Below are 27,673 nucleotides of genomic sequence, written 5' to 3'. Positions count from 1 at the left end.
ACTGGAAAGGGTTGCCACTTCCTACTCCAGGGGGTTTTCCCAACCCAGGGATTGAACTAGTGTCTTCTGCACTGCAGGCCAATTCTTTATTGTCTGAGCCACCTTGGAGCAATATCTGATACATAACATACATGCATTATTTGGGATGCAACCCAATAATTTTTGTTCGAAGTGCTTTTCTCACTTTTTATATGTTTATCCTCACTTTTTTTGTGTGTGTGAACTACTTCTTAAAGACTTCAACCTCTCCTTTCAATCTTTATAGTCAGTAATATGCTCTATTATCCATAAATGGAAAAATAAAATTAGGATTTCCCTAAAGTGTTTGCTGTATATATGGAAACTTACCTAATGTTATTGTGTTCTAGGAACTGCACTAAGAATGTCCTGTATACGCTATACTTCGATAATCACAATAACTCCATGAGCAAATGTGACTATCACTCCTATTTTATAGACAGCAAAGCTGTAAACGAATTTTCTGAGCCTCAGAAAAATCAAGTAAAATGCCCAAAGTCAAAGGTTCCTATTTATTGCCAAGGAGCTGAATATTTCTGATTTCAAAAGCTTCTATATTATAGTTAAGTATAATTCTATAGGCAGATCTTGATTTTCCAATATCCGTATCTAGTACAACTGGTTTGTCACCATCAACTCTGTTGACTAGTCTATCAATAAGCTAATCATTAGACAAAAAAGGGAAACAAGTATAAAAATAAACAGTGATGGTATAATTATCTCAGTTTCACAATCTTGAAAACTCTGAGTTGACTATAATTCTTTTTGATATTCTAAGTGTAACCAATTCCTTTTGACCACATATCTGAAATATATTCTAAATCTGCCCTCAGGCTCTATTATAGTCCTCCTTGCCATTCCAGTTTTCATCATTTGATTGGATTTCTTCAATAACGTATACCTGGTCTTCTCTTGAATGCAAGCCTGTTATTCCCATTGGCTTTAGAAATAATTTAATAAATAGAAAATTTAACTTATTGATCCTCTGTTCAGTTCAGTTGCTCAGTCACGTCTGACTCTTTGAGACCCCGTGAACTGCAGCATACCAGGCCACCCTGTCCATCACCAACTCCCAGAGTTTACTCAAACTCAAACTCATGTCCGTTGAGTCAGTGATGCCATCCAACCATCTTGTTCTCTGTCGTCCCTTTCTCCTCCTGCCCTCAAGCTTTTCCAGCATCAGGGTCTTTTCAAATGAATGAACTCTTTGCACCAGGTGGCCAAAGTACCGGAGTTTCAGCTTCAACGTCAGTCCTTCCAATGAACACCCAGGACTGATCTCCTTTAGGATGGACTGGTTGGATCTCCTTGCAGTCCAAGGGACTCGCAAGAGTCTTCTCCAACACCACAGTTCAAAAGCATCAATTCTTCAGCACACAGCTTTCTTTATACTCCAACTCTCAAATCCATACATGACTACTGGAAAAACCATAGCCTTGATTAGATGGACCTTTTTGGCAAAGTAATGTCTCTGCTTTTGAATATGCTATCTAGGTTGGTCATAACTTTCCTTCCAAGGAGTAAGCGTCTTTTAATTACATGGCCGCAATCACTATCTCCAGTGATTTTGGAACCCAAAAAATTCAAGTCAGCCACTGTTTCACTGTTTCTCCTTCTATTTGCCATGAAGTGATGGGACCATATGCCATGATCTTCGTTTTCTGAATGTTGAGTTTTAAGCCAACATTTTCACTCTTCTCTTTCACTTTCATCAACAGGCTGTTTAGTTCTTCTTTGCTTTCTGCCATAAGGGTAGTGTCATCTGCATATCTGAGGTTATTGATATTTCCCCTGGCAATCTTGATTCCAGCTGGTACTTCTTCCAGTCCAGCGTTTCTCATGATGTACTCTGCATATAAGTTAAATAAGCAGGGTGACAATATACAGCCTTGATGTACTCCTTTTTCCTATTTGGAACCAGTCTGTTGTTCCATGTCCAGTTCTAACTGTTGCTTCCTGACCTGCATACAGGTTTCTCAAGAGGCAGGTCAGGTGGTTTGGTATTTGCATCTTTTCCAGAATTTTCCACAGTTTATTGTGATCCACACAAAGGCTTTGGCATAGTCAATAAAGCAGAAATAGATGTTTTTCTGGAACTCTCTTGCTTTTTCAATGATTGAACAGATGTTGGCAATTTGATCTCTGGTTCCTCTGCCTTTTCTAAATCCAGATTGAACATCTGGAAGTTCACAGTTCACATATTGCTGAAGCCTGTCTTGGAGAATTTTGAGCATTATTTTACTAGTGGGTGAGATGAGTGCAATTCTGAGGTAGTTTGAGCATTCTTTGGCATTGCCTTTCTTTGGGATTGGAATGAAAACTGACCTTTTCCAGTCCTGTTGCCACTGCTGAGTTTTCCAAATTTGACATATTGAGTGCAGCACTTTCACAGCATCATCTTTTAGCATTTGAAATAGCTCAAATGGAATTCCTTCACCTCCACTAGCTTTGTTCGTAGTAATGCTTTCTAAGGCCCACTTGACTTCACATTCCAGGATGTCTGGCTCTAGGTGAGTGATCACACCATCATATCTGGGTCAAGAAGATCTTTTTTGTACAGTTCTTTTATGTATTCTTGCCACCTCCCAGTCTTGTTTTTGCTGACTGCATAGAGCTTCTCCATGTTTGGATACAAAGAATATAATCAGTCTGATTTCGGTGTTGGCCATCTGGTGATGTCCATGTGTAAAGTCTTCTCTTGTGTTGTTGAAAGAGGGTGTTTGCTATGACCAATGCATTCTCTTGGCAAAACTCTATTAGCCTTTGCCCTGCTTCATTGTGTACTCCAAGGCCAAATTTGCCTGTTGCTCCAGGTGTTTCTTGACTTCCTACTTTTGCATTCCAGTCCCCTATGACAAAAAGGACATCTTTTGGGGGTGTTAGTTCTAGAAGGTCTTGTAGGTCTTCATAGAACCATTCAACTTCAGCTTCTTCAGCATTACTGGTTATTGATCTTAAGAATATCATTTATCATTTCCTTTAGCTATTAAAAAAAAAAAACTTAAAATCCTTAAACACTCTAAGTCCTTATACACAAATGTCCAGATTTTCCACTAATATCCTTAAATATATTCCTGCTGAAAAAATCTATTCCTATTGATGCAAGCATACAAACAAACACAACAGACAAACCTTCAGATAATCTTCAGATAGGTGTAGCAAGCATCTAAAGAATTTTCCCTATTTGTCTTTGTGCTTTGTCACTCAGTCATGCCTGATTCTTTGCAAACCCATGACTGTAGCCTACCAGGCTCCTCTGTCCACAGGGATTCTCCAGGCAAGAATACTGGTGTGGGTTGCCATGCCCTCCTCCAGGGGATCTTCCCAACCCAGGGTTCAAACCCAGTCTCCCACATTGCAGGTAGGTTCTTTACTGTCTGAGCCACCAGGGAAGCCCAAGAATACTAGAATGGGTAGCCTATCCCTCTCTAGTGGATCTTCCCAACCCAGGAATCAAATGGGGGTCTCTTACATTGCAGGTGGATTCTTTACCAGCTCAGCTACCAGGGAAGCCCCTATTTTTCCTTAAACAAGTAAAAAAGATCACCTGAAGTTCCCAACATCGCTTTTTCTCTGATTTTTAACTCTTATATGAATTATTTAATAAATGTTATTAAAAAAAATGAAAGACCATCTGCAAGTCTTCTTTGGAGAAATGTCTGCTTAGGTCTTCTGCTCACATTTTGATTGGGTTGTTTGTTTTCTGGTATTGTGTTGCATGAGCTGCTTGTATATTTTGGAGATTAATCCTTTCTCAGTTGTTCCATTTACTATTAATTTCTCTCATTCTGTCTTTTCAACCTGTTTGTAGTTTCCTTTGCTATGCAAAAGCTTTTCAGTTTAATTAGGTTTCACTTGTCTATTTTTGGTTTTATTTCCATTACCTTAGGAGGTGGGTCATAGAGGATCTTGCTGTGATTTATGTCATTGAGTATTCTGCCTATATTTTCCTCTAAGAGTTTTATAGTCTCTGGTTTTACATTTAGGTCTTTCATCCATTTTGAGTTTATCCTTATGTATGGTGTTAGGGGAAAAAAAAGAAATTAAAGAGTAACCTATACAGAATGTTTACTACATGTCAAAGTTAGCGCTTATCATCAAATTAAAGAGAGTTACCAGCCTATTTTTCAAATTATTTAAGCTTGTTTTAGCAGCTCATCTGTAGAAAAAGCAATTGGAAGCAATTAGTATAATTACATCTTATATATTCTAAATATTTACCTATTTTCAAATTTCTGTATATTTATTATAGAACATTAAGGGAGAAATGGATCATTTGTGACATGTTGACTGTGACAGATATCACCTAGTCACTTAAGCAGTTAAATCATTAAGCTTGCAATTTAGGATAAGATGTGGCAGATGGTCCATTCTCAAACTCTAAATATTTTCACAGATATAAAACAGTGTGTTTTTTTGGAAATGATGAGATTTGCTCCTCAGTGCAATTACTAGAAACCTGCAAGGAGTTATTCAAATTGATTTGTTTAATTATGACATAACTAATTAATCTCACAGGGAGCAATGCAAATATTTTCTCAAATTTTTGGACATGGTCCATTCCATGTGAGAGCAATTCTTGGAGTATCAAGGGCATAAAAACAGGCCACGTGTTGAAATAAAAGTTACAAAGTATTTCAACAATAAATAATGCATAATCAAAATTAGGTTAATGACAGGATGATAGTAGGCATTTTATTCTTCCATTTCATGGTATGTTTTTAAAACTGTGTTCTGGCTATAAGTTTGATAAGAGGAGGAAGATGACTGAAAGTGTGTTGATAGCAATAGGGTAGAGGTGAAGCAGAAATATTGGTAAACAGGTTACATCCATTCCTTGCTAACTAATTGTCCTGGCATTTATGCAGTTGTCGGGGGTGGGGGACAACAGACACCCTAATTCTACCACCAGGACAGCATTCTAGACCACAACGAGGCTTGGTGGAGGAAGCAAATCACATGACTTGTCCTCCACTCATACCTTAGAAGGAAATCAATTGAGCGATGGAGAAAGACATCAGAGTCACCATGTTACACCTCCTGACTTTTTGGATGAGAAACACTGAGGCTGTGAGAAAACTGAGGTTCTAGGATTGGTTGGGATATCTCAGATATTCTTGGTTTTATCGTTTATATGTTCTCCAGAACTTTCATTGAAAGCCTGTTGCTCCCTACAGTGTGACCAACAACCACTGCCTCGAAACATCGGTGGAACACCCGTCAGACACAAGGGTTAAATATTTTACATCTACTTTAGAATGTTACCCTTTCAACAATTAAGCAGAGGCAATACTCTCTTCATTTGATAGGTGAACAAACTGAGGCCAAGAGAGATGAAGTAACTAGTCTAAGACCTGCTTGTATGTGGCAGACGTGGAATTTGAACTCAGTTCAGTTGGATTCCTAAGATTGTATTTTCTCTATTACACTTTCAAGGTGGTTTCTTTAATGGCAAAGGTTGAATTTTATTCTGGAAGGACAATTATAGCTTAAAATAGAAGGTTGTTTATCTTTGCTACTAATTATAATAGCATCAATATCCTTTTTAAAGACATTTAAAATATACATTAGGTTCTGAATTCCCAGGTTTCTTCCTAAGGGATTGAGGCAACTCACTTCTCTGAATATAAAGGGTATGCACATTAGCATAAACCCAGTACAGAGTACTGAGTACAAAGATAAGGTATACCCAGGGAGCTATAAAAAGTTAACTCAGCCTTGGGCCAAGAATCATCTACTGACAGGAAATATAAAAAGACAATCTTACACTCACAGGACACGATAGACAAAAAACACACGGAGAACAATAAGTATGCATGGCTCATACTACTTTTTCCCTTGGGCTACCCTCAGCTTTCCACGTTGTTTATAGTCTGCAACTGAAATGGCTTCCCTGCTAAACTGCATCAAGAGCAAAGGCTGAACAAGGAATAGGAAGGAGGCAGCTCACTAGGCTGACGCCATACAGAGACAGGCTCATCTGCCACCAGTTTCAGACAGCCTGGAGGGGGAAGGCGGGTTGTGTGGGACGGTGTGTTTGTGAACCAAAGTACACAACAAATGCCCTTCAGAAGCTAGAACCTGCTTCATGAAAACGACTGCTTATTCTCAAGTGGTTGTTGTTTAGTCGCTAAATCATGTCAGACCCTTTTGCAACCCCGTGAAATGTTGCCCACCAGGCTCCTCTGTCCATGGGAGTTGCCGCCTAATAACATAGACCTCATGGAAACTGCCTTTGGGGGAGCTAGTAGGTTTCCTGAGAGGTCAGGTCTGAAAGGGGCTGGTAACAATTATCACCACCAATGAATTTCCATTTCAGCTGTGTTGCAACCTAGGAGAGTGTAATACATAGGATCAGCATCTAAGTCAGTCAAGTTCATTCTGATGTAATCAATCATACTGGGACATGTCAGGGACGAAACTACAGTGCATCCTGTCATTGAAACAACATGGAAACTAGAGAATAAGAAGCAGCTCGTACATTTTTCTCCAAAACTCTAGATAGCATTTCTAAGGAGTAGCCATATTTAAAAGCAACTGGACTACATGATGACCTTTTATCCAGCTTGTGTCACTTTTTCTATTTCATACTCAATGCTTCCATTTCATTTAGTTTATGTTTTCCAATGTCTCTATCTCTTCTTTTTTTGATGTTCTTTCTAAGCCTTTATCAAGCATAGAAAAAAGCCTTTTCTTTTGTGTATTATGTATAATATATATGTTTTAGAAAACTTGAATTTTTTCCTAGCTAAAATTTTTATTACATTTTGATCCCATTTGTTTGACTTAATATAAATAGAATGCTAGATTTCTAATTTAAAACAATAGATACACAACAAGCAAAAAAGGTTAAATGTATAGCATGGGGAACTATAGTCAAGATCTTGTAATAATCTATAATGGAAATCATCTGAAATGGAATATATGTGTATATGTATAACTGCATTGTGTACCTGACACATTATAAGTCAACTATACTTCAATAAAATATATATTTTAATTAAAAAATAAGCAGCTAATACATACCTAGTATGGCCCAAGGGACACAATATGGTTTTAGACAGCTCGTGCATTTTATTAATAGTAAAATTGCATGCACACACTCCTACTGGGATATAAACATCCATTCAGAGAACTCAACAATGTGTTGTAATTCTGTGCATCCAACTGAACTATGGACCTGAAACCTCCTTTACAAAATGGACATGACTAGGAGAGAGTTGTTGAAACCACAGAAGTGTTTACTCTTTTTCCCAGGAGGGTGAAAATCAAGAGCTTTTCACTCATATTTTCCTCACATATGCTAATAGCATTGTAGACCAGTCAAAAGTTCTTATCAATTCCATTTAAATCCTTTTGTTAAATCTCTCATCATAAATTAATAATTTAGGGCTTTTATTAAATAAATCTTTTTACCAAATCCTGATGCCATTTTGGTGAAATTAGAAAAACTAAGCTCAAGAGTATACAAAACTGAAGCCTGCACTCTGGACCCTTTTGGATTCTATTGAGGTATAGTTTCTCTGTCTGAAAAACTTGAACAAATATCAGTCACTTTTATCTTTATAAGCATTACAGTTAATCTTATATATGTATCTCACTGGTTCAGAAGTATAGCTCAGTGATATGGATGAGAAATTCATAGCTCACATCAGAATAAAGAAAGAAAAGACAGATTATAATACAAAAGAAAATGTCTTACTTGATTAAGAATGTCTTGTTTCTGTGCATGCAAGGAAAGAAAGAATACATGTGTTAATGTAAGATAATTTAAACTCATCATCTCATATTGCTGATAATGTAACTACAAAGCCAAGTTTACAGACTGATTTGAAAACACACTTTAGATGCATGGGTCTCAAAATGTGGTTCCGAAATAGCTTCAGCATCAACTGGGAAACTGATAAAGAGAAATTTTTGAACTCCATTCCAGAAACTAAAGTGGGGAGTCAGGGGACTATTTTAAGAAGACCCCAGGTGATTCTGATGCCAGCTAAAACTTGAGACTCATCGAACAGATCAATCTTAGAATGTAATAAGCAAACAGTTCTAATTGACATAGGCAAATATAATGAATAACACATACATTATAATGGAAACCTTCCAGAGAAGAATATGAAAATAGAATATATAAAGGTATATTCGATTATACTTATTCCCCACTTCTAATGATTCCTCCTGTTAGAATAACATGCCTAGCTTCTCTCCATCTCTTTAAAGGTAAATATTTAATTTCTCTCTATATATGCCACTACTTAATTTCTTCCCATTGTTTTAGATGCCAACAAAACAGTTTGATACGGAATTTGAAATCCAGGTGAAAATATTTATATTTTCAATAACAAACTGATGTTCATATTACAAAATTCTACTACTCTCATGAATCTATTATATCTGCGATGTTCTGACTGGTTTACTATGAACCTTCTCACCAAGAATGGATGGCCATTACGATCTACCTATAATGACAGGCTTTACATTGCTCACATACGATTAGGTGAAACTAGCAGGTATCTCTTACCTTGCTGGGTATGATTTAGTAATAATTGGGTGCAATGGAACATGCCATGCTCATACATAAGTAATGCCATTCAATGCATATGAAATGCGTTTTCCTTCCCCTCATCCTTCTCATATCCCCTGGTTTTCCCTTATTCTAATGGCCTCATTAATTAAGTAAACAGGAAATATCTTAAACTGGGATTACACACATCTAGGTTTTAATTATAGTTATTGTCACAAACCTAGATGGTACATCTTGGGAAAGGCATTTTACTTTTCCTAAAATGAGTTTCTTTATTTACCATCATATTTGGTTATCTCAAGACCTTCCTCAAGCTTTTATGCTTAAAACATCTTTAAAGCCATTGTTTAAATGTATATTTTATGATTCTGTCATTTATTTCCTCATAGGAACTAAAAATAAATGATTCATCCATATATTACACTTAATATTCTCTGTTCACACAGACTAAAACAGGCCACATTTTCATTGGATCAAGTCTGTGTACACAGCTTTTATAAGTCAGTAATTCAAGCAAGTGATAACAAAAATAATGCATCTACCCTTGAAGGAGCTTTACTTAGTAAAGGAGAAAATGATTTGAGAGATATTTAGGTTGCAGTCTCTTTGAAAATACATTTTCCATGGATGATACAGACTATGTCTATTTTAGAAAACAAAGTATTAGTCATTTACTATAAAGCATGACTAGATTAATTACTTTCCTAGTTTTTCTTGTATAGCTGAACATTAATTAGGTACCCAACTATATCTACTCTGAGCTCAACTTGACCAGTCAATAGAGAGTGATATTTTCACACATGTGAGCTGACAGTATGAATTATTTCCTACTATTAGAGTAAACTTTTATAAACCTGATGAAGGTATGTACCAAACAGAATCTTTAGACCTTGAAGTTTTAATTCTAAACATTGAATATTTCTAAATATTTCCTATTGATTTTTATAAAATACATACTAGTGTTTTTTAAGACTCATAAAAACATTAAATTTTCTTCTGAAGGGAAAATACCTATCAACTTTAAAATTTGAGAGAGGTTTTACTCAAATTAGAGATACTTTTGAGTCTTAAAAAGATCAAACTTTTTGTTTTTCGACTGTTCATTATTTTAATAATGCATTACAAGAGCAAGTCTGTGCATTTATGGAGAGGTATTACATTATTGAGAAGGCTGACATCATATGCGTCTAATAACGAATCTAGTAACTACCTCAATGAATCCAGTTATCAGTCAGATTAAGTCCTGAGAGTCCTTTAAATAAGAAATAATTGAAGCAAAAAGTCTATTTGCAAACAAGATCACATTCCAAATGAATTTCTAGATGACAACTATCTTTAGGGAGAAAAAAACTGGTTTTCTCTCTGTACATAAATAGGTACATGCAGGTTTTCAACTATGTTTGAGTATGTAAATAATTACTGAATTTTAGAGGTCTTATAACAATTCAGTAAAGCTGTCATTTTTACCTCTTCAACCCTGCTTTCTTGGTCTTCGAGATTTTCAGTTTTACAAATTTACCTGCCAAGATTTTTCTCTCTTTCTAAAGCATCTAGGAAAATAAAATCTGAGCAGAATGAGGGCAAATATGTGATTTTCCCCCATGATGTCGGCAAATGGAAGTGGCTTTAAGTTGTCTATTTTCTGCATCATTTGTAGGCACTAAACATTAACTTTATTTTTTAAAAAAAAAAAAACAAAATGAATCTCAGATTAAAAAGTTTTAAAAAGTATAGTAATGTACTGGAATGCAGACAGAATAAAAATATAACAGGAAAGAGAGTAATTATTATAATAAAAATAGTAAGTTTTGAAAATACTAAAAGGAGGTCAGAATTTAAAGACTGAGTTTTGACTAAAACATTAGTTCTATAAATCCCAGAGAAGCAAAATATTAAGGATAGCCAAAAACTGTCATTTTGTAAACATTCAAAACCACAATAACAATGATAACAAAAACCAAATCACATTTTAATCAGCAAACAAATCTGTCTAAATACCTAGATAATATATCCAGCTAAAAGAGTTCTGGGCAGTTTGTTTTAAGTCCCATACAACCCAACAATTTGGGCAGTTTAACTCCCATAAAACCCAACTATCACTTGGTAAAGTTGCAAAAGAACTTAGAGCAATGATGATCAAACATTTAATATGTAGCATTTCTCAGCTAACATAAAAGACAGGGTTATTAACAAATAATTAGGAAGGGAAAGGCATTCATTCAAGAAAGGGGTTTCAAAGAAATTGGACAGTACATCGTTTTTATAGGGAAAGAATTTCAGGGACTCAAAAGCTTACTGGTACCAGACAAAAACAAGATAAGAAGAATAAATTCCTCTCTTTGTATCAAAGCTTGCTCTTTAAAGTAATAGATCACTTATATCCATCATTTCTTCAGTCAAGGTACCACTTCCTGCCCCGATGCTTAGTTAACATTAAGTAACGTCTTAGAGAGAGTCAGAAACACTTTCTCTCTTTTTCTATCTAAAAGTATTTCCTGACTTTTAGGAAAAGAACCTAGCATATATTATAGATAAGCTATACACTTCCAAGTATACAATATAGAAATGCTATTTTCATTAGCAAAACATTTTTGGATGAAAATAAGCAGTACACCATTTAATGTGTCTTCCAGAATAGCATCTCATTATGAATTTCATTTTGGATATGAATATATATTTCCAAGAACTCTTCATTAAGAAATCCCTCCTCCAAACATCTATATGAAACTTAAATAAAGAAAAAAAAGGCTTTACCCCTTCAGGATTATACTTTGCAAGCACACCATTACCATGGAATTCTTCAAGAACATCTTTTAATTTCTTTGTAGAATCTATAAGAAATAGAAAACACATTGTTTATATCTGCTAGTACGCTGGCATAACCCAGTTCAGAAACAAAGACTTTTTAAAATATAAATAAATACCACCAGATACTAAATTTTAAGATAAATATGCAAAACATTCTTTATCATTTTTGAATGGATATATAATTGGAAAAGGCCATCACACACACACACACACACACACACACACACACAAGAAAGAAATGGGAATTTTCTGGTGGTCCAGAGGTTTGGGCTCAGCACCTTCACTGTTGGGCCCAGGTTCAATCCCCAGTCAGGGAACTAAGATTCAGTAAGTTGTGTGTGTGGCGAAAAAGAAAAAGAAAGAAAGAAATAGAAAAGAAACAGAAGAAAACATGTCCTGTCCAAGAATGGGGCCACTGTCTATTACTATACGAATTAGTATGCAAATAATGAATCAGTAGCATGTTTTTCCCCTTTCTTTTCTTTATAACATTTAAGTGAATGACACAGTTCTAAAAAAACAGAAAACCTAGCTATTCTTTGTTGAACTTTACCATACACAGTGCACCTTCCATATACCACTCCATTAACTAAAAATAGCCCTGCTGGATAAATAAAAAAAATAGTATCCGTTCAGAGGCAAACTATACATCTTAGTATTTTGCAGGAGAGAATTTTCTAAATATCTGTAAGGCTCAATTTACCTATGTCAATTAAGAAAAAAGTTTAGATATGTTACCAAAAGTATTTTAAATCATGATTTTCCAAAATTTTTATATTTTTAAGGAATTTCATCATATTAAGATGGTAAAAAAAGAATTGAATTAACACAGGAAATCATGTCATGAAAGATCACAATTATGAGCTTAAAAATTATATATAAATGTAATAAAAATGTATGTAGTCAATCTGGTAACATAATGTTATCATATCAAAATACAATTTTGACCAAGAAATCTAAGAATTACAATATATTTAAAGAAGAAAATTACACAAGTATCATTGTGTTTTAAATATTCAATCAAGTTTAAATAACAATGATAAAATGAGCTTGAAACTAAAATGTGGGAAATAAGCAGATTTTTAGTTTTCTATTAGGGGATAGGGAGTGGATACTATTTTCCAGCACTTGAATATAATCCTTCCTGCCTACCCTCAAAATTCAGTTATATCTGAATCACCATAAAACATTTTCCAGTTCCCAAAACAACTAATTTACAAATGAGCTTTTGAAAAACTCTTAGAAAATTCACTCTTAGATGCCCATTAAGTGCATGATGCCTATATTTTACAAATTATACTTTTATTTGGAATTTATAATTTTCTTTATATTGCAAATTGTGTTTAATTTTAAGTGTTTGTGACTGTACTTTTTTACCGTGATAAAATTCACAGAACATAAACCTCCCACTTTAACCATTTTAAAGTATACAAGTCACTGGTTTATTAGCATATTCACAACACTGTGTAGCCATCACCACCATCTACTTCCAGAATATTTTCTTCACATCAAAAAAGAAACCCATATCCTAGACATTTCATACAAAAGGGATTATATAAGGCATTGTCTTTGTGTTTGACTTCTTTCATTTAGCATAAAGTCTTCAAGGTTAATGTATGTTGTAGCACATGTCAGTACTTCATTCCTCTTTACAGCTAAAAACATGACATTTTACGAGTATACCACATTTTATTTTTTATTCATCAGCTCATACATAATTGAGTTTTTTCCATGAATAAAAATGCTACAAACATTCATGTATACATGTTTTTATTCAAATATATGCTTCAGTTCTTTGGGTATATGCCTAAAAGGAGAATTGCTGGGTCATATGGTAATTCTATGTTTAAAGTTTTGAGGAATTGCCAAACAGATTTTCACAGGGCTGTACTATTTTACACACCTACCAGAAACGTATTACGGTTCCAATTTTTCTGTATCTTTGTCAATACTTGCTATTTTTTTAGTTTTTGTCCCTTGGACTGCAAGGCGATCCAACCAGTCCATCCTAAAGGAGATCAGTCCTGGGTGTTCATTGGAAGGACTGATGCTAAAGCCACCTCATGCGAAGACTTGATTCATTGGAAAAGACTCTGATGCTGGGAGGGATTGAGGGCAGGAGGAGAAGGGGACGACAGAGGATGAGATGGCTGGATGGCACCACCGACTCGATGGACATGAGTTTGAGTAAACTCCGGGAGTTGGTGATGGACAGGGAGGCCTGGCGTGCTGCGATTCATGGGGTCGCAAAGAGTCGGACACAACTGAGCGACTGAACTGAACTGAACTGATGGATAAAATGATTACGATTTGTACTGGAGTAGTCATTTACTAAAGACTAATGATCTTCAACATCTTTTCAAGTGCTTATTGGCGATCTGAATATCTTCTTTGAAGAAATGTCTCTTCAAGACTTTTGACCATTTTTAAATGGACTGTTTTGTCTTTTGGCTGAGATTCTCTGGTGTGAGTGTTTGTGTGTGCATGCACCATAACATGCTTAAAGCCTGTGCAGCTTTCTATAAATAATTTTTTTCATTATATATTTTGCTAGCAATTTCCATACTGTGCTCCAGGTTAAATTGCTTTATTGTGTCCCTTGCTAGATTGTAGGTGACCCTAGAGAAGAAAATTAACATTTTTTTTTAATTTTTGAACAACATTCAATTTATTACAAAGCTGAAATAATAGAATTGCAATAAATATTTGGATTGAAATGATCAGAGCTATTCCTAAAATACAACAAATTACAGTAATTGCTTTGACATGCACCTTGGCAGAAACTTATACTATTTCAGAGACCAGGTGCTATGTTAAAAAGAATAAAAAGCTGATTCTTTATTCTCAAATCCTTCTCTGTAGATAATAAAGGCACTAGTCTAAGTTAGGACAAAACCTTTTACTTCCTCTTGCTTATAGATTTAGGTGTATAACCTTCTGTACGTACCTATAGAGACATACACATATATAGACATACATATATCCATATGTGTAAAAACTAGAATAATCCTAGTAGAATATATCCCAGTGGACAATTTTAACCACAGCTTGGCTCCATAATAAAACTGAAGGGAAAAAAGAAAAAGTTGGTTTCTGATACACAGGCCTTACAGAGAACTTTAGAGATACCACCTGAAGATGGGCTTTTCATTTTAAGCATGCACGGGAATGAAAAACACATTCAGTAATCATTTATAAATACCCCAAGAGAAGACAACAGCCTTCAAATTTATTCTTGTCACTTTTTAACAGTTTTCTGGTCATAGTTCACACTGGAATAGTTTTAGAGGGAGCACTAAGAATAAACTAATGAATTAAAAGCCAAAATCTCTATTTCGATGATTGCATTTTCCATGATCTGAGGCTCAGTGATGATCAGGGTCTGGGACAATTTAAGAAGCTCTGATTCATATTCAGATGAATCACCATCAACTCAACTTGTACTCCTCTTCCAATTCTCAAGTTCCATTTTTAACGTCTTGACATCTGAAGTTTACCTACAATCCAATCCCCACTCCATAATCTAGTTTAGAACCCAGAACCTTATCTTGCTCTTTTATTCATGTCCCAGGAACTCCTCTTGGGTCCAGTCTTTCAAAGACTGAGGTCTTGACTTTTCTAGCCAATCTTCTATAGATAGAGATTTTGGTACGGAACATCAAAGCATTCCAGATATCTTGTCTTAGCCTCATGCTTTTTAAACAGAATCCCCTTATGTAAATTGTTTACACATCTGCTTGGATTCCCAAATTGTGCTAGACTGTAAAATGTCTACTGCTGTGTGCTATGTGCCTTTATAGGAGAATTACATACTAACTTATTTTGTATATCAGTTGCTTTTCTGGATTTCACCCTATTACCTATAATCATAAATATTGCTAACTTTTTGCTTATGTCAACTCTGAATCATGTCTGTCTAAAACAATACTGGGCAGGAATTCCCTGGTGGTCTAGTGGTTTGAACACTAGCTTAAACCGCAGGGGGCATGAGTTCTCTAGCTGGCCAGAGAACTAAGATCCCACAAGCCACATGGCACCTCCAGAAAACAAAAACAAACAAACAAAAAATGGAGCAGCAAAAGAAGAAAGGATGGATAACTATATTCATCCTACCCTCTAGCAGAAGACATACCAAGGAAGTGACGCCTAGATGAACAGATAGTAGCTGAGTGAAAGACATAATTTCAGTCATAGTTCAGCTAATATTAGAGCTTCAAGTACAAGAGCACAGTGACAGATTCTGGGCTGAGAAATCCAGGCAGGAAGCCAAACAGGCAGGCAGCTGTGAACTGGGATATCAATTCACAGTTAATACGTATTTGTAATGGGACAAAGGTCCAGCTTCCAAAAAGATTGACAACTGAAATACTGGGCAGCCAGATTCAAACAGCTGGTTTAACCCTGGGAATAAGGAATCAGCATAGATGCTCAGCACAAAATACCGAGTCTCCTACAAAGCCAAGGAGGCTCGTGACTTGAGGCAACTCTGAAATAAAGGGCTAATTCCAGAGTCCTCAAAGCTGGCCCTGGCTACTAGGAAAGGAAACTTGGAGAAGAACACTGGATACCAATTGCTGCCTTTTGACTAGCATATCCATCCTAGGAGGAAGTAGTTTAACGTTAATAACCACAACAAAGAGAATGGATTCACTTTAGCTGGTCTTTTCCATCACTCTTGCCGCTAAGTCGCTTCAGTCGTGTCCAACTCTATGTGACCCCATAGACGGCAGCAAACAAGGCTCCCCCATCCCTGGGATTCTCCAGGCAAGAACACTGGAGTGGGTTGCCATTTCCTTCTCCAATGCGTGAAAGTGAGAAGGGAAAGTGAAGTCGCTCAGTCGTGTCTGACTCTTAGTGACCCCATGGACTGCAGCCCACCAGGCTCCTCTGTCCATGGGATTTTCCAGGCAAGAGTACTGGAGTGGGGTGCCATTGCCATCACTCTTAGCCTGATCTAAAAAGCAAGGTGGTACCGAGTGTAAAAGCAGGGGTAATTTTGTTCAGCAAATACCTTTGATGTATGCTTGAATGGAGGAAATCTACCTGGGAATTGATAGAGGAGATTTTGGCTTGTCTTTCTAACACCTGCTCTACTGCATGAGTTGTTCCAGAAGTCTTTTAAAGGGCTCAGTCTCTGAATCCTTTCAAGTTTGGCTGAGTCACAGAATATCTAATGCCATGAGAGCTAAACTAGTTACATTTTAGAAATGTACAGCTAGTAACATTCTGAATGTGTACATGATTTTCAAGGAAAGTTTAAATCCTTTTACATAATTCTGACATAAAAATAAAGTGATCAGTGTATTTGGCAATGTTAAGAAAATAAAAGAATCAAACTAAAAGGTCCTATAAAACACAGCTGAAAAATAGAATGTTTCATATCTCTTTAGGTATTTGTTGTATCTCAGGAGAGCTTCCTTTGTGATTTCACTGCCTCTTTGCTTCCTTATTCCAAAAAAACTCAACATGCATTTGTCAGATTAATTGCAAAGGTCCCATGGAGTCTTGGAAAGATTTAAAGGCAGATAAATTTGGATTTGAGTCTTGGCTCCAGAACTCTTGTCTGAATGTCCCTGGGTATATATTTAACCTCTGTGGCTCAGTTTTCTAATACTTAAAATTGTAATAATGACACAGACCTGGAAACACTGTGTATAGCAAAGGGTCAAGTATCCAATAAATGCCTCTTCCTTTCATGTTCCATCCTAAACAGACTTCAAACATATCACCATATTTCAATGCTTCCTGTTGCCTTTGAACTGAAATACAAGCTCCTCCTGTTGGCATCACAGATGTGTCCAAATATGATCTACAGCTACCTACAAATAATCATTTTCTGTGCCTTCCCTGTCAACAATATACAGACATCTAATTCCCAAGGTAACTCATGATTTCAGAGCCCCTCCTCTCTTCATGACGTTCTTTTTACCCAGAATCCCCTTCAATATCAAGTTCCAGGATAGTGTATCCCATATTTATCTGACACCTTGTCTGTAAAACTCTCAGGGTCACCTTGAACTGTAGCAGACAACAATTTGCCCTGTGTGGAGCTCATCATAATTCTCTTAAAATCTATACCTGCTTTATGCTCTGAATACTATGGACACTATGAATTAAAGTTTGTACGTGTAGAGTGCTTTGGAGACTGCAAAGTTCTTTATCTTAAATTATTTAAAACTCAAAATTACCTTATTACTTAATCAAACTTTCTCCCCACTTAACACATACAAAATCAAGGTTAAAGAAGCCATTATTATTCAAAGTCTCACAGATAAAAGAGAGTAACATAGTGATCCAAACTCTTTTATATAACATAAATCTGGTCTCTTTATGACAGAAAAAGAAGTAATAGAATTTTCCATTACAGCCAGGTCTTCTCCTTTGGAGTCCATGACTTTTGTGAGTTCAGAAAATTATATTACTTGTTTTTCTAGTACAAGAAAATAGTCTATATTTTTTTTACTGACTTAAATTAACAGATGAAGAATATGTCATCTATGTATACAACAAACAAAATAGGAGGGGCCAAGATAGTGGAGTAGAAGTTTATCTCCTCCCATGGCACACCAAAATTACAACTCTTTACAGAGCAAACAGCAATGTGAACAATCTAAAGACTAGCAGAAAAGATCTTATAAAACCAAGGATACAAAGAAGCCACAAGACTATAGATGGGATAGAAATGTGGTATGGTCAAGACCCACAAACTGGAAGGCACATCCTGGAAGCCTTGCACTAGAAAGACAAGTCCCCAGAACATCTGGTGTTGAAGAAGAGTGGGACTGGTATTCAAGAGAATGGAAAGATGGTGGGAAACAGACACTCTCCCCTTCAAGGGTACACACAAAGTCCTCACATGATCTGAGACCCAGAGCGAAGGAGTAATTTCAAAGGAGCCTGGGTTGGATCTATCTACTGATCTTGGCTCTACGACCCAAAGGCAACCTCTACTTGCCTTTTGGAAAGGCAAGTCCCCAGTGTCTCGCCTGGGGACACAGGACAGCCAATAGTTTTACCGTCCAAATAACAGTCATAGCTAATAAGAGAAGACAATCATATTCCACAGGTTAACAACATGACTTTTCAACTTGTCAAATTCATTTGCCATTTTTTAAAAATAACAAGTTTTAAAGAACTCATAATAAATTAATAATCTTGTCCTTTATTTGCCAAACTAAATAATGCCATGGGTCCCTACTTCAGTGAGGACATGGGGTTTTCAGGGAAAAATAACCTGAAGGAGGCTACCAATGCTTTTAATCTTCATGTTACATGGGACTATAGAAAAACCATCTTTTAGTTCTCTCAACTCAGTGTTTTCAAAAGTTTCCTTCAAAATCTAGACTTATCAGCAGAGGTTTTCCCTTTTATCACAAAGAAGATTTGTGGCTTAAAAATCTTTCCTGTGCCCAGTCAGAAGAATCTTGGCAGCGGCTGTTTTAACCCTGTAATAGTAGGGTTGCATAGCTGCAACTGTGTAAAGAGAGACACACTTTAGACATACTTTTCTAATACAGGTACTGAGTTAGCATTCATGTGTATAACATACTAGCACAGATATTTGCAATTTTGATGGGGTAATGTTCTAAGCCCAACATAAGCTACAAATACCATAACTTGAAAACACATTTAAGACACCTAATATCTCAGCAAATATCACAGCATAGCCTAGCCTAATGGAAATGTGTTCAGAACATGTACATTAATGTTTTTATGATTCAGCAAAATCATCCAACACAAAGCCAATTCTACAATAAAGTGTGGAATGTGCATTCAGATGCTAGTCATGTCCGACTCTTTGAGGCCCCATGAACTGCAGCCCACCAGGCTCCTCTGTCCACAGGATTTCCCAGACAAGAATACTGGAGTGGGTTGCCATTTCCTTCTCCAAGGAATCTTCATGACCCAGGGATGAAACCTGTGTCTCATGTGTCTCCTGCATAGGCAGGCAGATTTTTACCAATACCAACAGTGCCACCTGGGAAGCTAGGTGGATGTCATGTGGAATATCTCAAGCAATGTTCATTACTGTTGTTGTGGTTCAGTTGCTCAGTCATGTCTGGCTCTGCAACCCCATGGACTACAACACACCAGGCTTCCCTGTCCTTCACTGTCTCCCAGAGTTTGCTCAAACTCATAAACATTGAGTCCATGATGCCATCCAATCATCTCATCCTCTGTCGCCCCTTCTCCTCCTGCCCTCCATCTTTCCCAGTAACAGGGTCTTTTCCAATGAATCAGCTCTTCACATCAAGTGGCCAAAGCATTGGAGTTTTACCTTCAGCATCAGTCCTTCCAATGAACACTGTACTGAAAGTGAAAAACCGAATGATTGTATGGGTAGACACTGGTGGTAAGTATGTGGGTTGGTAACCCTCGCAATCCTGCGGCTGACTGGGAGTTGCAGCTCACTGTTACTGCCCAGCATCATGAGTGAGTAAGGCACTGCATGTGACTAGCCTGGGAATCCACTCCAGTGTTCTTGCCTGGAGAATCCCAGGGACGGGGGAGCCTAGTGGGCTGCCGTCTATGGGGTCGCACAGAGTCGGACACGACTGAAGCAACTTAGCAGCAGCAGCAGCCTGGGAAAAGATCAAAATCCAAAATTCAAAATAGAATTTCTATTAAATATATATTTCTTTTGAACCACCAAAAAATCAAAAAAGCAATAAGTTAATCCACCATAAATTGGGGACTATCTGTAAACGGCACAAAATTATATATGATAATTAACATTTCCCTTAGCAACATATGGTATTTAAAATTAGCAAAAGAGTCAGACATCCTGGAGTGTGAAGTCAAGTGGCCCTATGAAACATTACTATGAACAAACCTAGTGGAGATGATGGAATTCCAGCTGAACTATTTCAAATTGTCAAAGATGATGCTGTTAAAGTGCTGCATTCAATATGCCAACAAGTTTAGAAAATTCAGCCATGGTCACAGGACTGGAAAAGGTCAGTTTTCATTCCACTCACAAAGAAATGCAATGCCAAAGAATACTCAAACTACAATACACTTGTGTTCTTTTCATATGCTAGCAAAGTAATGCTCAAAATTCTTCAAACCAGGCTTCAACAGTACATGAACCAAGAACTTCCAGATGTACAAGCTGGATTTAGAAAAGGCAGAGGAACCAGAAATCAAATTGCCAATATCTGTTGGATCAGAGTAAAAGCAGGAGAATTTCAGAAACATCTACTTCAACTTCATTAACTATGCTAACCCTTTGATTGTGTGGATCATGACAAACTGGAAAATTCTTAAAGAGATGAGAATACCAGACTACTTTATCTGCCTCCTAAGAAAAATATATGCAGGTCAAGAAGTAAAAGTTACAACCCAACATAGAACAGACTGGTTCAAAACTGAGAAAGGAGTACATCAGTGCTGTATATTGTCCCTCTGCTTATTTAACTTATATGCAGAGTACATCATGCAAAATGCCAGGCTAGATGAAGCACAAGCTGGAATCAAGATAGCCGGGAGAAATATCAATAACCTCAGGTGTGCAGATGACACCACCCTTATGGCAGAAAGTCAAGTGGAACTAAAAAGCCTCTTGTTGAAGGTGAAAAAGGAGAGAGAAAAATCTGGCTTAAAATTCAACATTCAAAAAACTAAGATCATGGCATTCAGTCCCATCACTTCATGCTAAATAAATGGAGAAAAAAATGGAAAGAGTGGCAGATTTTATTTTTGGGGTCTCTGAAATCACTGCAGACAGTGACTACAGCCATGAAATTAAAAGACATTTGCTCCTTGAAAGAAAAGTTTTGACAAACCTAGATAGATCATTAAAAAGCAGAGACATCACTTTGCTGACAAAGGTCCATATAGTCAGAGTGATGGTTTTTCCAGTAGTCATGTACAGATTTGAGAGTTGGACCATAAAGAAGGTTCAGCAAGTAAGAATTGATGCTTTTGAGCTGTGGTGCTGGAAAAGCAAGATCAAACCAGTCAATCCTGAAGGAAATCAACCCTGAATATTCATTGAAAGGACTGATGCTGAAGCTGAAGCTCCAATCATTTGGCCACTTGATGTAAAGAGCCAGATCACTGGAGAAGATTCTGATGCTGGGAAAGATTGAGGGCAGGAGGGAAAGGGGGCAACAGAGGATAAGATTGTTGGATGGCACCACCAACTCAATGGATATGAGTTTGAGCCAACTTTGGGAGACAGAGAATCCTGGTGTGCTGCAGTCCCTGGGGTCTCAAAAAGTAGGACACAACTTAGCAACTGAACACCAACAAAAAGCTTTATCTTTGTCCAACAAAAACAGTTTTTTGTCTAATCCAGTGGTACTAAAACCTAGATCCATCTTACAATCACCTGTGTAACTTTTAAGTATACTGATGCCTGGGCCCAAAACATTGGTCTGGGATGGATCTCAAAGACCAGGAGTTTTTAAAAAGATTCTCACATGATTCTCATATTCAGATAAGGTTGAATTAACTATAGCTCTGATTCTCTAAAAGATATACAAATAAATTGAGAATTAATCAGCAATTAGTCCCTGCTGCATTTTCCTATGCGTGTGTGTGGTGTGTTTGTGTGTTTGTGTATAGTCTGGTTATTGCTCAGTTAGCTTCAATCCATGAAATAAAATCATACTAGAACATTTTATTTAAACATTTTTGAACTTTCACTCCAGTCACAATGGCCAAAAAATGGTATTTTGAAAATCCAGAAATTGATATTGCTATTAAAGCAATTCCTCAGGTGATATAGAAGATGCTCTACTTACACTCTATTCAGTAGCGGAAAAGGAACACCTACGGCAATATAAAATAAGATATTTGGAGAACTAGTCATCAGGAGACAGAAGTTCACATCTCCTTGTATGAAAATTACAGTAAAAGCACCAAGAGACTGAAAAAAAAAAAGTGTAACTTGTTAAAAGTGAAGAGTCACGGTGTAGCACCACTAGAAACCTGTACACTTGTATTTTAAAAGAACATCCTGAGAAGAATATTCTAATGATACAACTACATAGAGAAGAGATATAAAATAAACTCTTCACCTGTTCTCAGTGTATGTTTCCTCTCCACATATTCTTGCAAATTTCTCAGGATTACTATTAACTTATAAGGCGAAGGCCATAATATCATAGAGAAAAGGGTTACAGGCACGGTAGTAGCTATGGCCATTTTTCCAGAAAGACAAATATTTGATTTCAGAATTAACTGTTGGTTTGAGACTATGAAGAAAATTTCCTTTCTCCTTTTAATATTCATTATTTGCTGATAATGCTCTTAAACAACTAATCCTGAAAACACTTTTATGCATTTGCTCTTACTTCTTCCCTTCTTCATCTACCTGTACCCAACTTCTTGATGTGTGATTCTGCCACAATGTCTTGGACAGGATATTTGTAGGAGAGAATCTTGGGTAAATAAAATATCTGAGAATTTTGTTGACAAACTGAACGCATCTGGATACTGTCCTAAAAGCCTGTGAAATAATGTATATTGTATATACACTGTATTGAAAGGAAATGGAAAATATATACTTTTATTTGAGCCACTCATCTATACAATATCACAAAATTGATAAGGAAAACAATTCTAATTAAGAATTTTAATTGGTGGCTGAATTGACTGGCCAGATTCAGTGTTGTGCTTGCAAATATTTAACAATTACTGAGGATACAGGGTGCTGACTTGATGTGTTTGCTGATTTAGCTCTTATAAATATTCCCATCATGGCCACTTCAAGCCTTCGACGAGACACCATGAATGTGGAGTCGGGAAGAAATAATAACACTGGACTCATATGGGCAGTATTTAATTAACATAAAGACAAAATGTTTATATAAAATATACTTCAGGGAGAAAGAACAGGTCTTTCATAACAAACAGAGATAAAGACAAAAACAAAAGCCCCAGTTTTAAGTGTGCAATTATTCTTCCAAATATTTTTGTCTAGAACAGGTATGATTCTAAGTCCCTGGAATATATCATTGCACAAAACCAAAAATATTCCAGCTCATCAGGTTTATAGTCTAGTACAAGAAGATAGAAGATAAACATTATACACAAATATAGTATGTTAAGAGATTTCAACTACTATGGAGAAATATTATAAGGTAAGAAGGATTATCAGCTTGCAGAAAGTTTATGGTTTAAAATAACAAGATTAGAGCAGACTATTGTGAAAAAGCAAGATATGGGCAAAACCCTGTCTAATTTATATTTTAAAAGAAGCACTCTGTTCATGTAAAACTGATGAATAAGTTTTGTGGATAATACCAACATTTATTTTCTGGTTTTGAGAGAATTTTATAAACTGTAGTTACATAAGAAGTAACCATCTGCAACTGGTACATGGAGACTCCTGTATATATATTTTGGTAAGTTTCTGGGAGTCTATCACTATTTCAAAATATTTTTTAAAGAGCACTATATTGTATTAAAAACAGACTGTGGAAAGAAGGATAAAAGCAGGGAAAAAATTATGGAAGTATTATATCAATTCATTCAAGAGATATGATGACTTTGCATGAAAGTATTAGTGTTGGAGTAGTTGTTTTGAAAGCAGAGTCAAAAGGATTTTCTGATGGATTGGATATGGACTGTGAAGGTAAAGAGTCAACAAGGATCTCCAAATTTTGTTGATATGTTTAAAGAATTAGAAGGATAACGTTGCCATAAAGGGGAATGGGGAACACCACAGAAGGAGCACTGAGATGGAGAGTTCTCAAGTTTTGTTTAAGGCAGTTTATATTTGAGAAATCCACTAGACATCCAAATGTAGCCATCAAGGAAGCAATAGCTACTAAGCGTGGACTTCAGAAGATCTGAGCTAAAGAACTAACTTTGAGTGTGATTTGTATAAATGACATTTAAATGCAGAACTGGATGATACCACGTGGAGAGTGAATGTAGAAAAGATACCAAGGACTGAGACCAGAAACAGTCCCAGGTTCAGATGTCAGGAAAAAAGGGGGAACATGCAAGGAGATTAAGAATGAGTACTGAGTGAAATACCTCAGATATGCAGATGACACCATCCTTATGAAAGAGAGTGAGAAGGACCATCCTTATGACAGAAAGCGAGAAGGAACTGAAGAGCCTCTTGATGCAAGTGAAAGAGGAGAATGAAAAAGTTGGCTTAAAACTCAACATTCAGAAAACTAAGATCATGGCATCTGGTTCCCTCTCTTCATTGCAAATCGATGGGGAAAGAGTGGAAACAGTGAGAGACTTTATTTTGGGGGGTTCCAAAATCACTGCAGATGGTGACTGCAGCCATGAAATTAAAAGATACTTGCTCATTTGAAGAAAAGCTACGACCAACCTAGACAGCATATTAAAAAGCAGAGACATTACTTTGCTGACAAAGGTCCATGTAGTCAAAGCTATGTTTTTTCCAGGAGTCATGTATGGATGTGAGAACTGGACCATAAAGAATGCTGAGTGCTGAATAATTGATGCTTTTGAACTGTGGTGTTGGAGAAGACTCTTGAGAATCCCTTGGACTGCAAGGAGATCCAACCAGTCCATTCTGAAGGAAATCAGTCCTGAATATACATTGGAAGGACTGATACTGAAGCTGAAACTCCAATACTTTGGCCACCTGATGCAAAGAACTGACTCATTGGAAAAGACCCTGATGCTGGGAAGGATTGAGGGCAGGAGGAGAAGGGGACAACAGAGGATGAGATGGTTGGATGGCATCATCGATTCAATGGACATGAGTTTGAGCAAGCTCCGGGAGTTGGTAATGGACAGGGAAGCCTGGTGTGTTGTAGTCCATGTGGTCGCAAAGAGTCAGACATGACTGAGCTACTGAACTGAACTTAACTGAGTGAAATAACAAGAACACCAGGAGAAGCAAAGAGGCATGAAAGCAAAGTGTTATATAATGTAAAGTAAGATGAAGAGCAGACTGGATTTAGCAAGAAGAACGTCATTCGTGTTTTGTCAATAATCATTTCAGTTTAGAGAAAAAAGCCCAATCAGAGTGAATTAAGAGAAAGTAAGATGAGGAAGGGTGCAGCAAACAGAGGCAACTCATTAACAAGATTGCTCCAACTGGAAGCAAAGAATTTGGGCAGTAGCTAGACTGCAGGAAGTGGACTCAAGATGATTTTTTAAAAGGAGAAAAAAGAAAACAGCATGCTAATAGAAATGATCTAGTAGATGGGGAATTGTTGAAAATGAAGAGGAAACAAAAAAAAAAAACCACTAAAATAGTGGAAAAGAAATGATGCAACCTCATTCACAGCAGGAAGTCAGAAGGTCTGGGTTAGGTAGGGGTTTGGACAGTTTACCTAAAGAAGATGGGAGAATATACGAGTCCATGTGCTGGGGGAACTAGGTGTCCAGCTGGTATATGTAAAGCTCTCTTCCGATTAGAGTTAAGTCCTCTACACACAAACCTTCGAGTTGTGAACTTTCAAAAATGTGAATGTGCCCCTGTATGCCAGTTGTACTGTAGCACTGTACAAGGCACTGAATTGTGAAATTTAAAATATTTTCTTTGCTTTTTTATATATCATTTGTGTGAAAGGAATTATAAACCTATTACAGTACAATACTATACAGCCAATTGTGTTAGTTAGGTACCTAGGCTAACTCTGTTGCTTGATGTCCAATTGCTCAATCGTGTCCAACTCTTTGTGACTCCATGGACTGCAGCACACCAGACTTCCCTGTCCTTCACTATCTCCTTGGAGTTTGCTCAAACTCATGTCCATTGAATCACTGATGCCAACCACCCGTCTTATCCTCTGTTGCCCCTTCTCCTCCTGCCCTCAATCTTTCAGAGCATCAGGGTCTTTTCCAATAAGTCTGTCAAAACGTGGTCCACTGGAGAAGGGAATGGCAAACCACTTCAGCATTCTTGCCTTGGGAATCCCATGAACTTTGATGGACTTATGAACAAACTGGACTTACAAATGAGCTCTTGGGATGGAACTTGTTTGTATGTAGATGACTTACTGTACTTTACTCAGTGAAGAAGAAAGAAAGGGCATCAGCTGAGAAAAGAGAAGAGAGGAATTCATGGAGATTTGAAGAAAGATCTGGGGTTTTGAGGGTTTCCCAGGTGGCACTAGTGGTAAAGAACCCATCTACCAATGAGGAGACGTAAGAGATGTGGGTTCAATCTTTGGGTGTAAAGATCCCTTGGAGGAGGGCATGGCAACCCACTCCAGTATTCCTGCTTGGAAAATCCCATGGACAGAAGAGCCTGGAGGCTACAGTCCATAGAGTTGCAAAGAGCTGGACACGACCGAAGAGACTTAGCACATACACGCTGGGGTGTTGAAAAGTCATGCAGAAGACAGCAAAAGTGAACAGATAAGAGAAATGGGGCATGACTATCTCACTGGACCAGTGAGATATATTGCGGGGGAAGAGTTCAAGTTACCTAGGGTTATGGTTTGTCCATCCAAGTGCTACGGAGTGAGATAGGGGAAGAGAGCTGCAGGAGGAAACAAGCTGCTAAGTTGCTTCAGTCGTGTCCAACTCTGTGTGACCCCATAGACGGAAGCCCACCGGGCTCCCCAGTCCCTGGGATTCTCCAGGCAAGAACACTGGAGTGGGTTGCCATTTCCTTCTCCAATGCATGAAAGTGAAAAGTGAAAGGGAAGTCGCTTAGTCGTGTCCGACTCTTAGCGACCCCATGGACTATAGCCTACCAGGCTCCTCCATCCATGGGATTTTCCAGGCAAGAGTACTGGAGTGGGGTGGAGGAAACAAGGGTTCAATTTCAATTACTTCTCATGGGGGATGCCCTTGGGTTTTAGATCATTACTTCAACTTGGGAAGACTCCATTGTGATGTTGTAGATCATCCTCTTGAGTTTGAAAGAACAATTTTGAGCAGTCGCTATGCTTTTCAGAGCTTTATGCCCTCTACTTAGACACGAACCTCCTTTGTACCAAATATAATGGGATGTGGAAGACAGAAATTGGCACCTCGGGTTGCTTTCTATATGTGCTTCCCCAGAGCCAACAGTACCTCAGTGGTCCTCATCTTTCTTTGTGATCCTGTTCTTTCAATTTTCTCTCCATTCTGTTAAGCATCCAATTACACTTAGACACATAATGTTCTGTTCAATAATGGTCCTTTTCAGCCTTCTTCCTTGTTCAGAGGATGACAAAATAGAAAGCTCATGCAGTTCAGCTCTATGTCGAGTCATCACTATTCATAATGAAAAGGATTATTTCTCTAGAGAGGCAGGATAAGACTCTTGTCCCCTTTTCTACCACCCCTGCTCTGCCCTGCCTGTCTGATAATGCTCCACCCACGCCAGTACAGACTCACTCAATTCACTTTGGAGAGGGTGAAAAATAACAGTGAAATGATTCTTGA

General features: G+C 37.2%; 1 protein-coding gene across 9 annotated transcripts in view; it reads right to left on the bottom strand.

The window, feature by feature from the left end:
* DGKB (diacylglycerol kinase beta) overlaps positions 1-27,673 on the bottom strand; it is a 1,123,143-nt gene that overhangs the window by 666,410 nt on the left and 429,060 nt on the right. For 6 of the 9 annotated variants that reach the window (XM_086397581.1, XM_086397582.1, XM_086397583.1 and 3 more), the window contains 2 exons: positions 11,297-11,373; positions 7,721-7,741 (listed from right to left, as the gene is read on the bottom strand). In XM_086397581.1, the coding sequence (XP_086253707.1) occupies positions 7,721-7,741; positions 11,297-11,373 (98 nt within the window). The remainder of the gene's footprint in view (positions 1-7,720; positions 7,742-11,296; positions 11,374-27,673) is intronic. The other 3 variants (XM_086397586.1, XM_086397585.1, XM_086397588.1) reach the window with 1 other exon arrangement.

This window comes from Bos grunniens, chromosome 4 (assembly GCF_055505025.1).
Source record: "Bos grunniens cultivar Pamir isolate PY7600 chromosome 4, Bosgru_T2T1.0, whole genome shotgun sequence".
Taxonomy (NCBI): Eukaryota; Metazoa; Chordata; class Mammalia; order Artiodactyla; family Bovidae; genus Bos; species Bos grunniens.
This window is presented reverse-complemented; position numbering and strand designations above follow the sequence as displayed.